The 14,097-nt window shown below is 61.7% G+C and overlaps 1 protein-coding gene across 4 annotated transcripts in view; it reads left to right on the top strand.

The window, feature by feature from the left end:
• Positions 1–4,683: 4,683 nt before the first annotated feature.
• Positions 4,684–14,097, top strand: part of CBFA2T3 (CBFA2/RUNX1 partner transcriptional co-repressor 3) — a 103,000-nt gene continuing 93,586 nt past the window's right edge. For 2 of the 4 annotated variants that reach the window (XM_063612531.1, XM_063612528.1), the window contains exon 1: positions 5,006–5,590. In XM_063612531.1, coding sequence (XP_063468601.1) covers positions 5,440–5,590 — 151 coding nt within the window. In that variant the 5' untranslated portion in view covers positions 5,006–5,439. Of the gene's footprint in view, positions 5,591–14,097 lie in introns of all 4 variants that reach the window. The other 2 variants (XM_055232820.2, XM_055232821.2) reach the window with 2 other exon arrangements.

Below are 14,097 nucleotides of genomic sequence, written 5' to 3'. Positions count from 1 at the left end.
TTAACCATGAACATGGGCACCTCCCCAGGGTGTCAGCCGTGCCTGTGCCATTGACACTGATAGAGCTGCCCCAGGGCCACTTTGGTGGGCCCCAAGCAGCCACGCCTTGGGAGGGTCCAGGGCTCCACAAAAGACCCCCCTTGCCTTCCACTCACCACCACATCTCATAACACGGTTCCCACGCCTCACCACTTTAAATCATGGCTTAATGAAAAGCACAGCGCTCACTACACCAGAATGTTCTAACGGGGCGGTAGCTGTATTTTGGTAAAATGGGTTTCCTTCGTAATTCTGTGAACTTACTTATTTACTACATGCCCAAGGAGTCCACACACCGGGAAGGTGAAGGCCCCGATTCCAGTTCCGTGCTCTCGCTGGGGTGTCTCCAGCCTGCGCCTCGGCTTGGACTCCCCAGGTAGACCTGCTCTCTTTGGGGGTGGCAGGTACGCCCAGTAACTGCAGTCTCAGAGCCCTGGAATCCTGCACTGCTTTGTACCAGGTTCCCCCAAATCACCCCAGCCCTCCGGCCGTGGCACCGTCTCTGTGGTTCTGGGTTTGCTCAGCCGTGCCCTGAGCTGAGGAGTGGCTGGGCATCCAGCCATGGGCCGCTTCAGCTGCACTGCCTTGAACACCCGGGGCAGGTTTTTTCCTGCCTCCACCCCCGGCCCCCACTCCCTCTGTGGCTCACCCCAAGTGTCCACACCTTATTCAGGACCAGAAAGCCGGGGCAAGGCATGGCCAGTCAGGCTCCTCCATACATGTCACTGTTCATCCTCCTCTGGGGTTGCCTTGCGACTTACATTCCTCTCTCCAGGCTTTGTGACTGGGGATGGCACCCTTGTGGGCCTCCTCCCTCCTCTGTAAAGTGGGCTGGCATGAGACTTACATAAAACCATATTACCACTTACTCATTGATCCACATATCCACGCACCCACCCATCCCTCCACCCATCCATCCATCCACCCATCCATCCACCCCTCCACCCACCCATCCCCATCCACCCACTCACCTATTCACCATGTATCCGCCCATCTACCCACCCACCCATTCACCTACCTCCACCCATCCATCCACCCCTCCACCCACCCCTCCACCCACCCATCCACCCCTCCCCCCACCCCTCCCCATCCACCCAACTCACCTATTCACCATGTATCCACCCACCCACCCACCCCTCCACCCATCCATCCACCCCTCCACCCACCCCTCCACCCACCCATCCCCATCCACCCACTCACCTATTCACCATGTATCCATCCATCCACCCACCCACCCATTCACTCATGCATTCACCTACCCACTCATTCACCTATCTCTCTCCATCCACCTACCCATCCATCCACCCATCTACCCATTCACCCATCTATCCATCCACCCACCCATCCACCCACTCACCCATCCATCCACCTACCCACCCATCTATCCACCCATCCACCCACCCATTCATCCATCCATCCATCCACACATTCACCCACCCACCCATCTATCCACCTACCCACCCATTCACCCATGCACCCATCTATTCACCCATCCATGCACCCATCCATCCATTCACCCATCCACCCATCCACCCATTCACCCATCTACCCACCCACCCACACATCTACCCACCCACCCACCCATCCATCCACCTACCCACCTATCCACCCATGTATCCATCCATCCAATCATTCACCCATCTATCCACCCATCCATCCCTACCCACCCATTCACTGGTCCACCCATCTATCCATCCATCCACACACCCATTCATCCACCCATCCATCCACACATTCATCCACCCACCCATCCATCCACCTACTCACCCATTCACCCATCTCTCAATCCATCCACCCAGCCACCCATCTATCCATCCACCTACCCATTCACCCATTTATCCATCCATCCACCCATCCACCCATTGACCCATCTACCCACCCATCCACCCATCTATCCATCCACCCACCCATTCAACTATTTATCCATCCATCCATCCACCCATTCACTCATCTATCCACTCATCCACCCAATCACCCATCTATCAACCCATCCACCCATTCACCCATCTATCCACCCACCCACCCACACACCCATCCACCATTCTTTCACCCACACACCCACCCATCCACCTACCCACCCACTCACCCATCTATCCACCCACCCACCCATCCACCCACTCACCCATCTATCCACCCATCCACCATTCATTCACCCACACACTCATCCATCCACCTACCCACCCGTTCACCCATCTCTCCATCCACCCATTTACCCGTTTATCCATTCATGCATCCACCCATTCACCCATCTATCCGCCCATTCACCCATCTATCCACCCACCCATCCACACATCTATCCATCCACCCACCCATCCACCCACTCGCCCATCTATCCACCCATCCATCCAACCATTCACTCATCCACTCACCCACCCATCCACTCATCATCTACCCATCCATCCACTCATCCACCCATCCATTCATTCATCAATCTATTCATTCATCTATTCATCCAGCAGTGAAGGGTGTGTGTGTTAGGGGTTGGGGGGTTCCTACATGCTAGAAGAGAAGGCAAACATAAGACACCCTGCCTGAAGAAAGGCCTCCTCACCCACCCCCACATGGCGTCATCTCCCCCACTGCTCCCACACCCTCCTCCAGTTCTCTGGCCATCCTGTAGATTCATCAAAGCCTGCCTTAGGGCCCCTCTGCCCACCCAGGGGCAGTTTCCCCAACTGCTCTACGGGCCCCACATGCTGGGCCATGTTGATGGAACGTGTCTCCTACAGTTCCCAGACAGCAGGACCAGGGGCTGTCTTGGACACTGAAAGAACCCCAGTGGGCCCGAATAGGTCTTTTAAGAAGGAAGGAAAGGCCCCTCCCGCCCTGCCCCTCGAGGCTGGATGCTGGCTGCAGACAGCAGGGGTCTCTGGGAGAAGATGTGCCCCCTCCTGCTGCCTCCACCTCTGCAGCCACTTCCTCCCCAGCCCCTTATCTCCCGTCCGCCCAGCTCTGAAAGCCACAGCCAACGTCTGCTTCCCCACAAGCACCAACTGCCCGGCCTGGGGGAGATGAGGCGGGTAGTGGGGAGGTGGGGAGTGGTGCCCATACCCCCAGGTGGCCGCCAAAGTTGGGGGGCAGCTCCTGCCCCCAACTTGTGGGCAACTTTCTTCTCTTCTCTTTCCAACCCCACCTCCTTCAGACCCCCTGATTAGACACTAGGCAAGACAGGGCCAGGCGGGGAGCTCAGGGCCTCATTGCGAAAGTGGAAGTGTCCCATCTGCGGGGCGCGCAGGTGCAGGCCTCGAACATCTGCCTCAGGGCTGGGGGCAGGGCTGCCTGTCTCCTACCCTGGTGGGCGGAGCCACCACCCCCACCCAGGGTGCTGTCCTGCTGCCTCACGGAGTGAGGGCTGCGCCCCCTGAGACCCTCAGTTCCAGGACTCTGAGACTCCCACTGCACACAGCTGGGGAACAGGCACTGACATAGACAAACACCAGCCACATGATCACCATGGCCCTGGCCCGTGTGGCCGCTCAGCGCCTCTGCTGTCTCCACTCCCGGAAACGCTCTAGGAGCAGAGGCCGTTAGGATCGTGCGCCCTGCACAAATGAGGAAACCAAGAGGGTCAGGGCCCCCAGGACCCTGACTGTTAATCCCACCCTAAGCCAGAGCACAGGGAATAGCAGGGGACGTGGGGACCCAATGATGGCACCAGGGGACGGGCCCCGGGCTGGCAGGAAGGTCCCCTCCAGCCTGAGTCCACAGGGAACATCAGGGGACGTGGGGACTCGATGATGGCACCAGGGGACAAGCCCCGGGCTGGCAGGAAGGTCCTCTTCAGCCTGGGTCCTGGGGGCAGAACAGCCGACCACCCAGGGCCGGGGAGGCCCTGGACGGGCCTTGCGTCTGGGAAGTTCCCCAGCAGGAACAAACACATCCCCACTGTAACTGGACACACACGCTGGCATGCAGCTTGTTGTCATGAACTCCAGAAGGACACTCGATTACCGGGACAGGGAGACCTGGGACACCTGGAGACCCTGCGGGGAAGGAGTCGGCTTTTACCCTGCATGGCTTGAATTATTAACCGTGTGCAGATGTGACCTAAAAATCAAATCAAAATAGCACAGATGCCCGTGAGCCGGCCCTGGGCCTGCAGGCTCCACACCTCTGACCTGTCTGAGGCCGCAAAACCTCCAGCCAACGGCATCAGAAAAGCCATCAAACCAGGGCTGAAGGGCCGAAGGGTCACTGTCCCCTCCCAGGAAGCTCCAGCCCTCTGACTGTTGTCAGGGAGCTTTAGAAAGTGGCTTTTTTTTTCCAGCATCTGGGATGTGCCTCACTCTCTCAGCCCAACAGCCGCTAGGAAGGGGTCCTAGGGACTCTCACTAGGGTCTGAGTAGTCACAAGAGGGCTCTGAGGTGGCTTCTGGCATTTCTCAGACTGCAGAAGCCACCCTCCCTAACCCCCGAAAACTCCAGGCTGCTCACCAGAGGCGGCCGCTGGGGCGTGGGGTGAGGGTCTTTCCAAGGCACCCCCGGAGAGTCGGGGAGCCCTGCTGTCTCCACAGAGGGCCAGAAGCCCTGTGAACGAGGCCAAGCAGAGAGACAGCATTTCCTTCCCAGCAGGCGGGAGGTACTTTGAGGACAGGTCGGGGGCCCAAGAACCCCCATCATCTGCGGGAGCCGGGGCTGCCGGGAGGCTGGTCAGAGGCCCCATCTGGCTGGAAGGCACAGTCGGCAGCCAGAGGAACATGGGCAAGGTGGCCCCTGGAGTGGGGGCAAACTAAAAGGGGTACTGGGGAAAGTCCGGCTGACTGAGGGCAAGCGGAGAGGGAGGAGACCCCCAGATACCACAGGCTGAAGGAAGGGCCAAGCCCTGGTGGGAAGATGGGTGGGCGGGGCAGGCCGAAGGCTCTGGGCCAGGACGGAGCTGCCCTCAGGCCTGCAGACCTGCGCTGGGGCTGAGGAAACACATGCCCAGTGGCCGCGCAGTAGGGCTCAGGGTGGGTGGGACGTCACCAGAGCTGCCTGGGAGGAGGAAGTTGTTGGAAGATCAAACCGGAATGGCCCGAGGGAAGGCCGCGCAGGGCAGGGCCCCAGATGGTTCCTGTCAGGGAAGTGGCGGGCGCAGCTGCAGGCCTCCGGCCCCTGCATTATCACGGGGACACAGCTGGCTGCCTCATCCGCAGGCTGCAGGGAGACCTCCCCCAGCCTGCAGCCCCAGGCCCGCCCCGCATCACATGAGCCCCAGGGCTCCCACCCCCTCCCCAGGGCAGAGGACACCCAGTTGGTAGCCAGGAGGGCCTGGGCTTTCCAGGGACAGAGGCCCAACTCCAGGACGCCCCAGCTGGCCCAGCCCCTCCTCTTTCCCTCAAGGCTGCAGGAGGTCGGGAAAGGCAGTCCCGGAAGAGGCCTGTCCTGGGTCCCAGGTTGGCCCCTGAGGGCGGCCCTCTTCATGCCGGCTTCCAGACTGAGGGACAGGGCAGCCGGTTCAGCCTCGGGATCCACCTGTGACTCCATGTCCCAGACGCACCCTGTGCTGGAGAGCGGCCTCCTGGCTTCTGCCGGCTGCTCAGCACCCCGGGGTCCCAGGAAGGGCGGCCCAGGTAAGAGGCTCGAGGGGAAGGTGGTGGGGTGGGGGCAGAGGGCGGCAGCCGGTGCCAGGGCTGTGACTCCTTCGAGCTTCGCGGGGCCTGCCCGGCTTAGTTGACAGCGCCGGCACGGACAGCCATGTTGACTCACCTCAGATATCAACAGGGCCACCCCACAGGCAGGTCCTGCACAGCTGGGGCAGGTGGGCTGGTGAGGGCTTGGCAGGTGCCAGCTGGGTGCCCCGGCCCCACCCAGAGGCAGATGCTGGAGGCCGGACTGCTCAGCCCCGTCTAGGAGGGTGGGCTGTGTTCTCCTGGGGTTGGGAGGGCTGCAGCCGGGAAGTGATGGAGGGCTCCTACAAAGAGAGCCCTCCTCCTCCTGGGATGCCCTCCGGGTGCGACGCCTCACAGCAGGTCGGATGAGGAAACTGAGGCCAGAGGGGAGGGCACTGGCCCAAGACCCCCGTGAGGAGGAAATGGACCCGACCCCGGGGCCCTGTCCGAGGAATGATTCCAGCCAGGGCAGTGGGGGTTTACGGGGAACCTGGGCCTGCCCTCCTGGGGCTTCGGGCGCTGGGGAGGGGTCCAGCGGGATGCCAGCTATTGCTGACACCCCCACCCGAGCCTGCAAAGTCCCAGGACAAGGCTCCCCGGATGCTGGGGGCGGCAGCTGCAGGCTGGTGGCCCCGTTTCCCAGTGGCTCTCGTGGCCACGCTCCCAGCAGCCGTCGGAACCTTCCGGAGCTCGCGGTCTCCCGTCTCTCGGGGCTCTCACTGCGGCCGTCAGGTCCCAGGTCTGACTGCACCCCTGACACTCACACACAGAACCCGGGACCGAGGGCCGTCCGCACCTCCGGAGACCACATTCCCTGAGCAGGTCCTGGCGGCAGCTGCCTGAGGCTGTTCCCACCTGCAGCTGCCCGTGGGGCCCCAGGGCCATCCCCCACGAGGGCCCCAGACGTGAGCAGGAACATCACAACCCCAGGTGCCCGGCATGCAAAGGCCGGACCTCACCACAGCCAGTGCTACTGCTGCTTTCTCCCTAGTGGGTGACGCAGAGCCGCCTTCGAGGCAGCACCAGCTCACTGGCCCTGGCATCTGCCATCCTGTCCTCTCTGGAGTGGCCCTGTGTGTCCCCTGGTGCTGAGTGGCCTTGGGCCAGGTGCTTCCTCCCTGGGCCTCAGTTTCCTCATGGGTCAGACCCTTCCCACCTGCTCCCCGCCTGAGAGCAGGTTCTCACCGGTGGGGACAGAGACGGGCTCTGAGGTGCATGGAGAGCCGCCGCTTTGTTAGCATGGGGGTGTCTACTGTGGAAGGACGGGGGTGTCTACCGTGGAAGGAGGTTAGGGCCAAGAGGTGGCCCCGTACCTTAGTCATGCGAGGGGCTGCTGGCTAGAGGCATGAAACAGAGGGTCGGGGCGGGCCTCTGACACGGCTGGAGGGGAGGAGCAGAGAGGGTCAGGGTGGGCCTTTGATATGGCTGGAGGACAGGAGCAGAGGGCCAGGGTGGCCTCTAACACAGAGTACCCAGCCACTGTGCCCATCCCCAGGGAGCCCCTGCTTAGGGGCTGCAACATGAGGAGGGAGCAGGGTCTCACTTGGGTGCAGGGTCCTGCCCCTGGCTTCTAGGGGCTTCTGTCCCTGCAACCACCCAGCCCTATTCCAGGGTGCCCATGGGATAGCCTTGGCCACATCAGGCAGCAGAGATACACGTGAATACCAGGGCTTGGGGCTTCTCATCCTGTACCCCAGGGGCCCCCCAAGGCCCCCAGGGGACAGATGTGGGGGCCCTGTGATGCCAGAAAGCCTCAGCATCAAGCCTCGCCTGGCTGGAGGAGCGGGCGCCATGGGGGCCGTGGGAACTGTGGGGGGCCCTGGACAGACCTGAGGGCCCCTCAGTCCCACTGTGTGGATCTCAGGCACGCAGGCTTCCTAAGAGTTCCTAAAACCTTTGAGGCCTGAAAACAGGCCGATTGGCTTTAAACTCTGGGGAGAACAGTAATATCTTTAAAAGCTGAAGTAGAAGAACCTTCCTGTCTTTAGACCAAAGGCGTATTGAACAGGGCTCTGTTGCTGCGTGTTTGGTAGCAGGCGGGAGAGGCGTCTGTGTGCTGTGCAGGGAGTGGGAGGACCTCAGCCTCTCGTCTCCTCTGACAGTGTCCTGGGGGCTGAGATGTGAGCAATCAGAAGATGGCCACAGAGCACGCGCCGCCGTCTGGGGGCCAGCACCCCTTCCCTGGGCTCCTTCCCTAGCCCCCTCACGTGGAGGATCTGGATCCTCACTGACCCCTTGGCCCAGTGGTGCAGAAGGAACCCATTAAGACAAGTGCTTGTGGTCCTGGGTTTATGAGGCGCCCGCTGTGTGTGCTCGGAGCTGTGCAGGCTCTCACCGCCTTCTCCCCGCAAGCTCACTTTGCAGAAGAAGAGGCTGAGGTCAGAATGGTGACCTGACTGCCCCAGGAGAGAGGGTTGGGAACCAGGTCACCCGAGGAGGGTGCCGGGGACGGAGACTTTGAAATCCACCTGGCAAGTGTAGGCTGAGGCAGAGAAGGTTCAGTGCCACGTGCTGGGACCTCCATGGGGGAGAAACTGAGTCAGGCCTGCCTGGTGTCACCTTAGAGGGACGACGTGGGATCTTGGGGAGGTGGTGAGCACTATCAGTGGAGGGGTCCAGGCAAAGGCGGGCTGGTGTCACGGGGACCGGGCAAGACAGGCAGATGTTATGGGGAATGGGCAGATGCTGTGAAGGCACCATCCGTGCAGGAAGCTTGAGCCCTGGCTGGAGCCCACCTGGCACAGGGGTCACGTCCAGAGCCTGCAGTCAGCCTTGGCTCCCTCCACCCGACCTTGCCCTTGGGGCTGGGCTTTGCCACCAGTCACTCCCCATCCTCCATCCCCTCAAGTGGCCATCCGGGCCCAGCTGTCCTCTGGAATGTTGTGGGTCTGGAACGTCCTGGGTCCGGAATGTTCTAGGTCTGGAATGTTCTGGAACGTCCTGGGTCCGGAATGTTCTAGGTCTGGAATGTTCTGGAATGTTCTGGGTCCAGAATGTTCTGGGTCCGGAATGTTTTGGGTCCGGAATGTTCTGGGTCTGGAATGTTCTGGGTCTGAAATGTTCTGGGTCTGGAATGTTCTGGGTCTGGAATGACCTCCCCCGGTGTTTCTATCTCCTGGGGCTGCAGTAAGGACAGGCTGCAAGCTGGGTGGGGGCTCAGAACGACAGAGGCTTCTCCTCTCACAGCGCCGCAGGCCAGAAGTCCGAAACTAAGGCATCAGATGGCTGTGCTCCTCCAGGTCCTGCCTCCTCCAGGTCCTGCTGGCCCCAGGTGTTCCTGGGCTGTGGCCGCCGTGCCGCAGCCACTACTTCTATCTTCGCGAGGCCTTTTCCTCCCTCCCAAATCTTCCTCTGCCTCCTTCTTCTAAGGGCCAGCCCACTCCAGGCCAGACTTCCAGCCACTCACTCTGCACTCCAGGCGGTGGGACACAGGGAGGCACTGGAGAGGCTGCAGGCAGCCCCTGTTATGGGAGGTGCCCCATCAAGGGGGTGTGGTGGGAGGGGGAGTGGACACGAGCAGCCGGGCGGTCTCAGCCCGACTCCTTCAGCCGCAGGCCCCGTGTTTGCTGGGCTATGGAGCTGGCGGATCATGCAGAGCTCGGCCAGGGTGTCCGTGGGCTCCAGCCAGAGGCAGGGAAGTCAGTGTGTGCATGACAAGACGTCTGAGGCCACAGACAGACAGACAGACAGACAGGCAGCCCCAAGGGTGCCTGCAAAGGGGCCAGATAGTGGCTGTCGGACCGGCGTCTGTGAGCAACGTGCCGTCACAGCCGTCATCCCAAGGGCCCCAGCACCTGCAGACCTCACCTCCCGCCTCCTGTCCCCCCTTTTGTTGACCACATGGTGGTCGGGGGCTCCATGTCGGGGAACCAGCCCGGGAGTGCTGCTGCTACTGCCATCACAGAAGAGACTGAGGTTCTGAGAGACACACAGCAGGCTCCGCTGACCCTGTGGGGCAGAGGCAGATGGGCTGGAGATGTGAGGATCTTGCTGCTGTGAAATCAGACTGACCGTGGAGTCCAGCCCCAGGCTCGGAGGGAAGCTTGCCCTGGAATCCCTTCTGGGTCAGTCATGGCGGGAAGCCAGCAGCACCGCGAGGGGACAGGGCGGCCAGCGCATGGACAGCTCCATGAGGGAGGATTTACGAAAGTCAGACAGAGGTGGGAGAGTGCAGAGCTCTGAGGCCAGAAGGTGAAGAGGAATGGATGAGCCAGGAATAGAGAGAGGGGCGTCCACAGAGGCAGGAAGTCCTCAGGAGAGTAGACGGTGGGACAAAGCCCGACCCCCGCAACTATCTCCCCACTGGACACTCCACTGGCGCAGAGCAGGGAGCAGGGGCTCTGGGCATGTCCTCACTACCAGGTGCAGCCAGCTCTCCAGGCCCCATAAGTGCACGTCCCTCCCTCCCCAGTAAGCGTGGCACTGCTTCCCTGAGGCCTCAGTGGCTGCTGGAATGCTCCACTCCTTCCCCATACCAGCCCATCCCCACAAACAAGGACAGCAACCAGCCACGTCCTCCTGTCCAGCAGAAAGACCTCGAATCAGCACCTAGGAAGACTGGGGTGGTGCCCAGGGTCAGGGTGCAATCCAGGCCAGCTTCCTGGAGGAAGTGGCCCCACGGGGGCGGCTCCAGGAGCCACTCTTTAGGCAAAGACGACTTTCATTTCTCACCACATGTGGACCGAGAAGCAGTGCGTCCCGTTAACCTGCTGGGGCGCTGGGCAGGGGTTTTCCGGCACTTTCACTTCTGTGACTGCAGTTGACCAGCGAGGCGGAGGCAGAAGATCCGGTTAGGGCAGGAAGAGCCCTGAGCAGGGACAGGCCGACTGGTCACAGCTGAGCCAGCACTCGCCAGCCAGTGCTCCTCTGAGGAGACGTCAGCCAGGGGCAGCTGGGGAGAAGCAGGGAAAAGAGAGGCACGTCTGAGTGCCACCCACCCACTCTCTGAAGGAATTCCAGCTGGGAGCTATGGACTGGGTCACTCAGGTCGACTGTTACAAAGCCAGAGGCCAGACTGCAGCAGGAGCCAATGAAGTTCTCAGCACTAAACCCCCAAGTCCACCCCCAGGACGGCTGCTCCGAGGCCTGTCAGGCAGTTGCCCAGGACACAGGTCTGCAGCAGGGACCCCACTGAGGGGCTTCCTCTCCCAGCTCTGCTCACCCCAGGCCCCAGGCAGCTCTCTCAGGTGGGCAGAGAGTGGCTGTGTCACCAACTCATTTGAAAAATCAAGGCCAGGTGCAGTGGCTCATGCCTGTAATCCCAGCACTTTGGGAGGCCGAGGCGGGCGGATCACTTGAGGCCAGGATTCTGAGATCAGTCTGGCCAACATGGCAAAACGCTGTCTCTACTAAGTATACAAAAATTAGCCAGGTGTGGTGGCGGGCGCCTGTAATCCCAGCTACTCGGGAGGCTGAGGCAGGAGAATCGCGTGAACCCGGGAGGCAGAGGTTGCTGTGAGCCAAGATTGCCCCCCTGCACTCCAGCCTGGGTGACAGAGGGAGACCCTGTCTTAAAAAAAAAAACAAAAAAAAAAAAAAACAAAAACAAAACAAAAAAAAAAACGGAAAATTGAGTTGATGAAAACACCTCAGCCACATTACACCTGCGCACACCCACGGCCCAGCCCTCCCGGCCCGACCCCACCGCGTCCGCCTGCGGCACTCACAGCCTCAGCTGCCTGGTGGCTCCGCGAGCCTCCCGAGCCCGTGCCTGTGCTGTGCCCTCACCGAGGAGCCCCCTCCCCACCGGCCTCCTTCCCGGGGTTGCTCTCAGCCTCCGCTTAGCGAGGTCTCGCTCCCACCGGCCTCATTCCCTCGGTGTTCCTCTCCTTCAATCTCTCACCCCATGAGACAAACCAGCCGTCCCCTTATGTACTACTCATCCCCCTGCCCCCAGCGTCGGCTGCACGAGGCGGGAGCTCTGGTGCCTGCTTGCAGCAGGGCCCTCCGCAGACAGTACTGGCCCAGGAGGGTGCTCAGCCCTGGAAGGCGTGAGTCCATTCCATCTCCAGGCGAGGCGAGGCCTCCTCGCTCCTGGTTCTAGAGTTGTTACTTGGCTGTGTGCATCCTGCTGGTGCGGAGGCAGGGACTGGCTCCACAGTTTTCCCAGGAACTCAGGCCCTGTGGCCCCGGAGGGAAGGGGCAGACAGCAATCCCGTTCCCGGCTTTCACTCGGCAACACTTCAAGGGCATCGCTGACCTCAGATGAGGACACAAATCAGAAAGGTCAGGAAACCAGCTGAGCTCACACAGCGGGGCTGGGGTAGGCCACGTCCTCCCAGGCTGTGCCTGTCTGCCAAGGACCCTCCGGAGGCAAGGCAGCTGGAGAGGGACCCCACTGCATGCCCTGCTCCGAGACGAGAGCCACGCCATCAGCTGAGCCCCTCCGAACCCACCTCTCCATCACCCTGCTTCACTTGAGGAAGCCCCACGCAGGTGCTGCCTGACACCCCCGTCGCTGACCTCTGGATCAAGCATGTCCTGACACCCAGCTGATCACACAGCAAGGCTGCCGGCTTGGGGCCGCCGCCACTGCCTCCTGGACTGAAATTCTCTCTCTGCCCAAGACAGCTGCAGAGCAGCTGTTTCACTGGCAGCTTTTGGAGAGTGGGCTAAACCCTCCCCCAGGCCTGCCCCCCACTGACGTGAATTTCCGTCAGCTTTTCCAGGCACCTCCTTTGTGGAGACAAGGGCTCCTGGGGTGAGGGCCCCAAGTGTGGCTTTCTCCCTGGGAGGAGTGTGGCCAGAAGGCATGCCCTCCCGAGAAGACATGGCAGAAGCCGCCAACAGCCACAGCCACTGGGGCTCATTTGGGGAGGCCCCTGCGGAGAGGGATGGGGTGAACCCACAGCCTTGCAGAAGGTCGGGGGCTCTGCCAAATTGCAACCTCCCAGGCCATGCTCACCCTAAATGGACCGGGTCCATGGTGCCCTCTAGCAGGGCCCACTGGGAGCCCTGGCACCTGCCCCACTGGGGCAGCCAAGCCTGGCCTGCTGCCCTGAGCCTGCAAGATGGAGCCCCAGGGGCGGTGCTGAGGTCTGTGCGACTTCGGGCCGGCCCCGCCCCCTCTCCCTTGGCTCCCTGGTCTGTGAGGGGCAGTGGCTGGACCTGACCATGGAGGGAATGGAAACTGCTGTCCATCGGCCACGCCAACCCCAGCCTGTCTCCTGTTTGTAAAACGGGGTGGCGGCGAGCCCCTCCTTGAGGCTGGGGTGGGATTTGGTGAGGAAAGACCCTCTTCCTGCCGCTCCCTCCCAAGGGGTCCCGCTCTTGCGACCCCTGCAGCTGTCCCTGCAGACACCAGACCTCCCACCCCTGCCAAGGCCAGGAGGCGCCAGCTGGGAGGGAGCCCCATAGAGAAGGAACTGGAGAATTCACCCCACCCTGTGGGCTCCCAGAGCTTCCTCCTGCACTCCCAAGTTCAGGTGCGTTTTGAGTGTCTAGAAAGTCCCGACTTCACAGACCTGAGGGGGACAGAGTGGGGGAGGGGACCTTGCAACCGTCCCTCCAGCCGTGTCCGCTGCAGCCCCTCACTCCAGACGGCAGTGACCCTGGCTGCATCTGGGCCAGGCCGCAGCCGATTCCCAGAGCCGGTGGAGTCAGCCTGACCCTGCCAACTGCTCACGAGAGGATAGGGGATACCTCAAAACGGGGACCCCAGGCCGCACGCTGAGGCTGGGGCTGCTGAGGGCTTGCTCAGGCTGGGCTCCCAGATTTAGAGAACAGATCTTGGGCTCCCGGCCAGCAATTTGTGTGAGGCCTGCAGCGCTGCAGACCCTGGAGCTCAGAGGGGTTATGGTCCACGGGGGTCACAGGGCACTGAGGTCCAGGGCCTCACCACCCTGTCACTGCAAGTCACCCAGTCAGCCCCCACCCGCTGACCGCACACCCCTCCGTGCCAGGCGCAGGGTGCAGAAATGAAAGAGGCGTCCCCGCTGGAGGGGCTTGGTGCAAACTGGACCCGGAAGCTTCTTGCTGCTCATTTCCAAGGGGGCCTGCAGTGGTGGGTGTTGTCCTGACACCCCCAGCCCCAGACAGATGGACTGACGGGGGGGGACGGACAGCCGTCTCAGCTGCTTCTGCCCCTCCAGCACAGCAGCATATTCTAGACCAAGGGTTGGGACCACGTGTTCTAAAAGGTCACCAGCAGGTGACAGAAGATGCCAGTCAGATCTGCCCTCATCTGCTCTTGGCCCCCAGGGGCTTCTCCCACCCCAGGTCCTCCTGAGACGCAGCTGAGGCTGGGCCTGGCTCTGTCCCCGCTGCCAGGAGCCGTGAGGCTTGTCCTGCGGCCCCTCAGCTGGGGCTTCGTCGTCTGCAGTGCAAGGGGCCGTCCCCACCTGGGGGGCTCTCCGGGCAGCGGGTGGGAAGGGAGACAGCAGGCGGCCACTTCCTGGTGAAACCGAAACTGCCAGGTGCTTCCCGCCCCTCCCTGCTGGGCCCCTCCCCAGGGCCAGAGACAGCTGGGA

This window comes from Symphalangus syndactylus, chromosome 11, assembly GCF_028878055.3.
Source record: "Symphalangus syndactylus isolate Jambi chromosome 11, NHGRI_mSymSyn1-v2.1_pri, whole genome shotgun sequence".
NCBI classification, from domain to species: domain Eukaryota; kingdom Metazoa; phylum Chordata; class Mammalia; order Primates; family Hylobatidae; genus Symphalangus; species Symphalangus syndactylus.
Note: the sequence above shows the minus strand (reverse complement) of the source record. Positions and strands in the feature narration are given on the sequence as shown.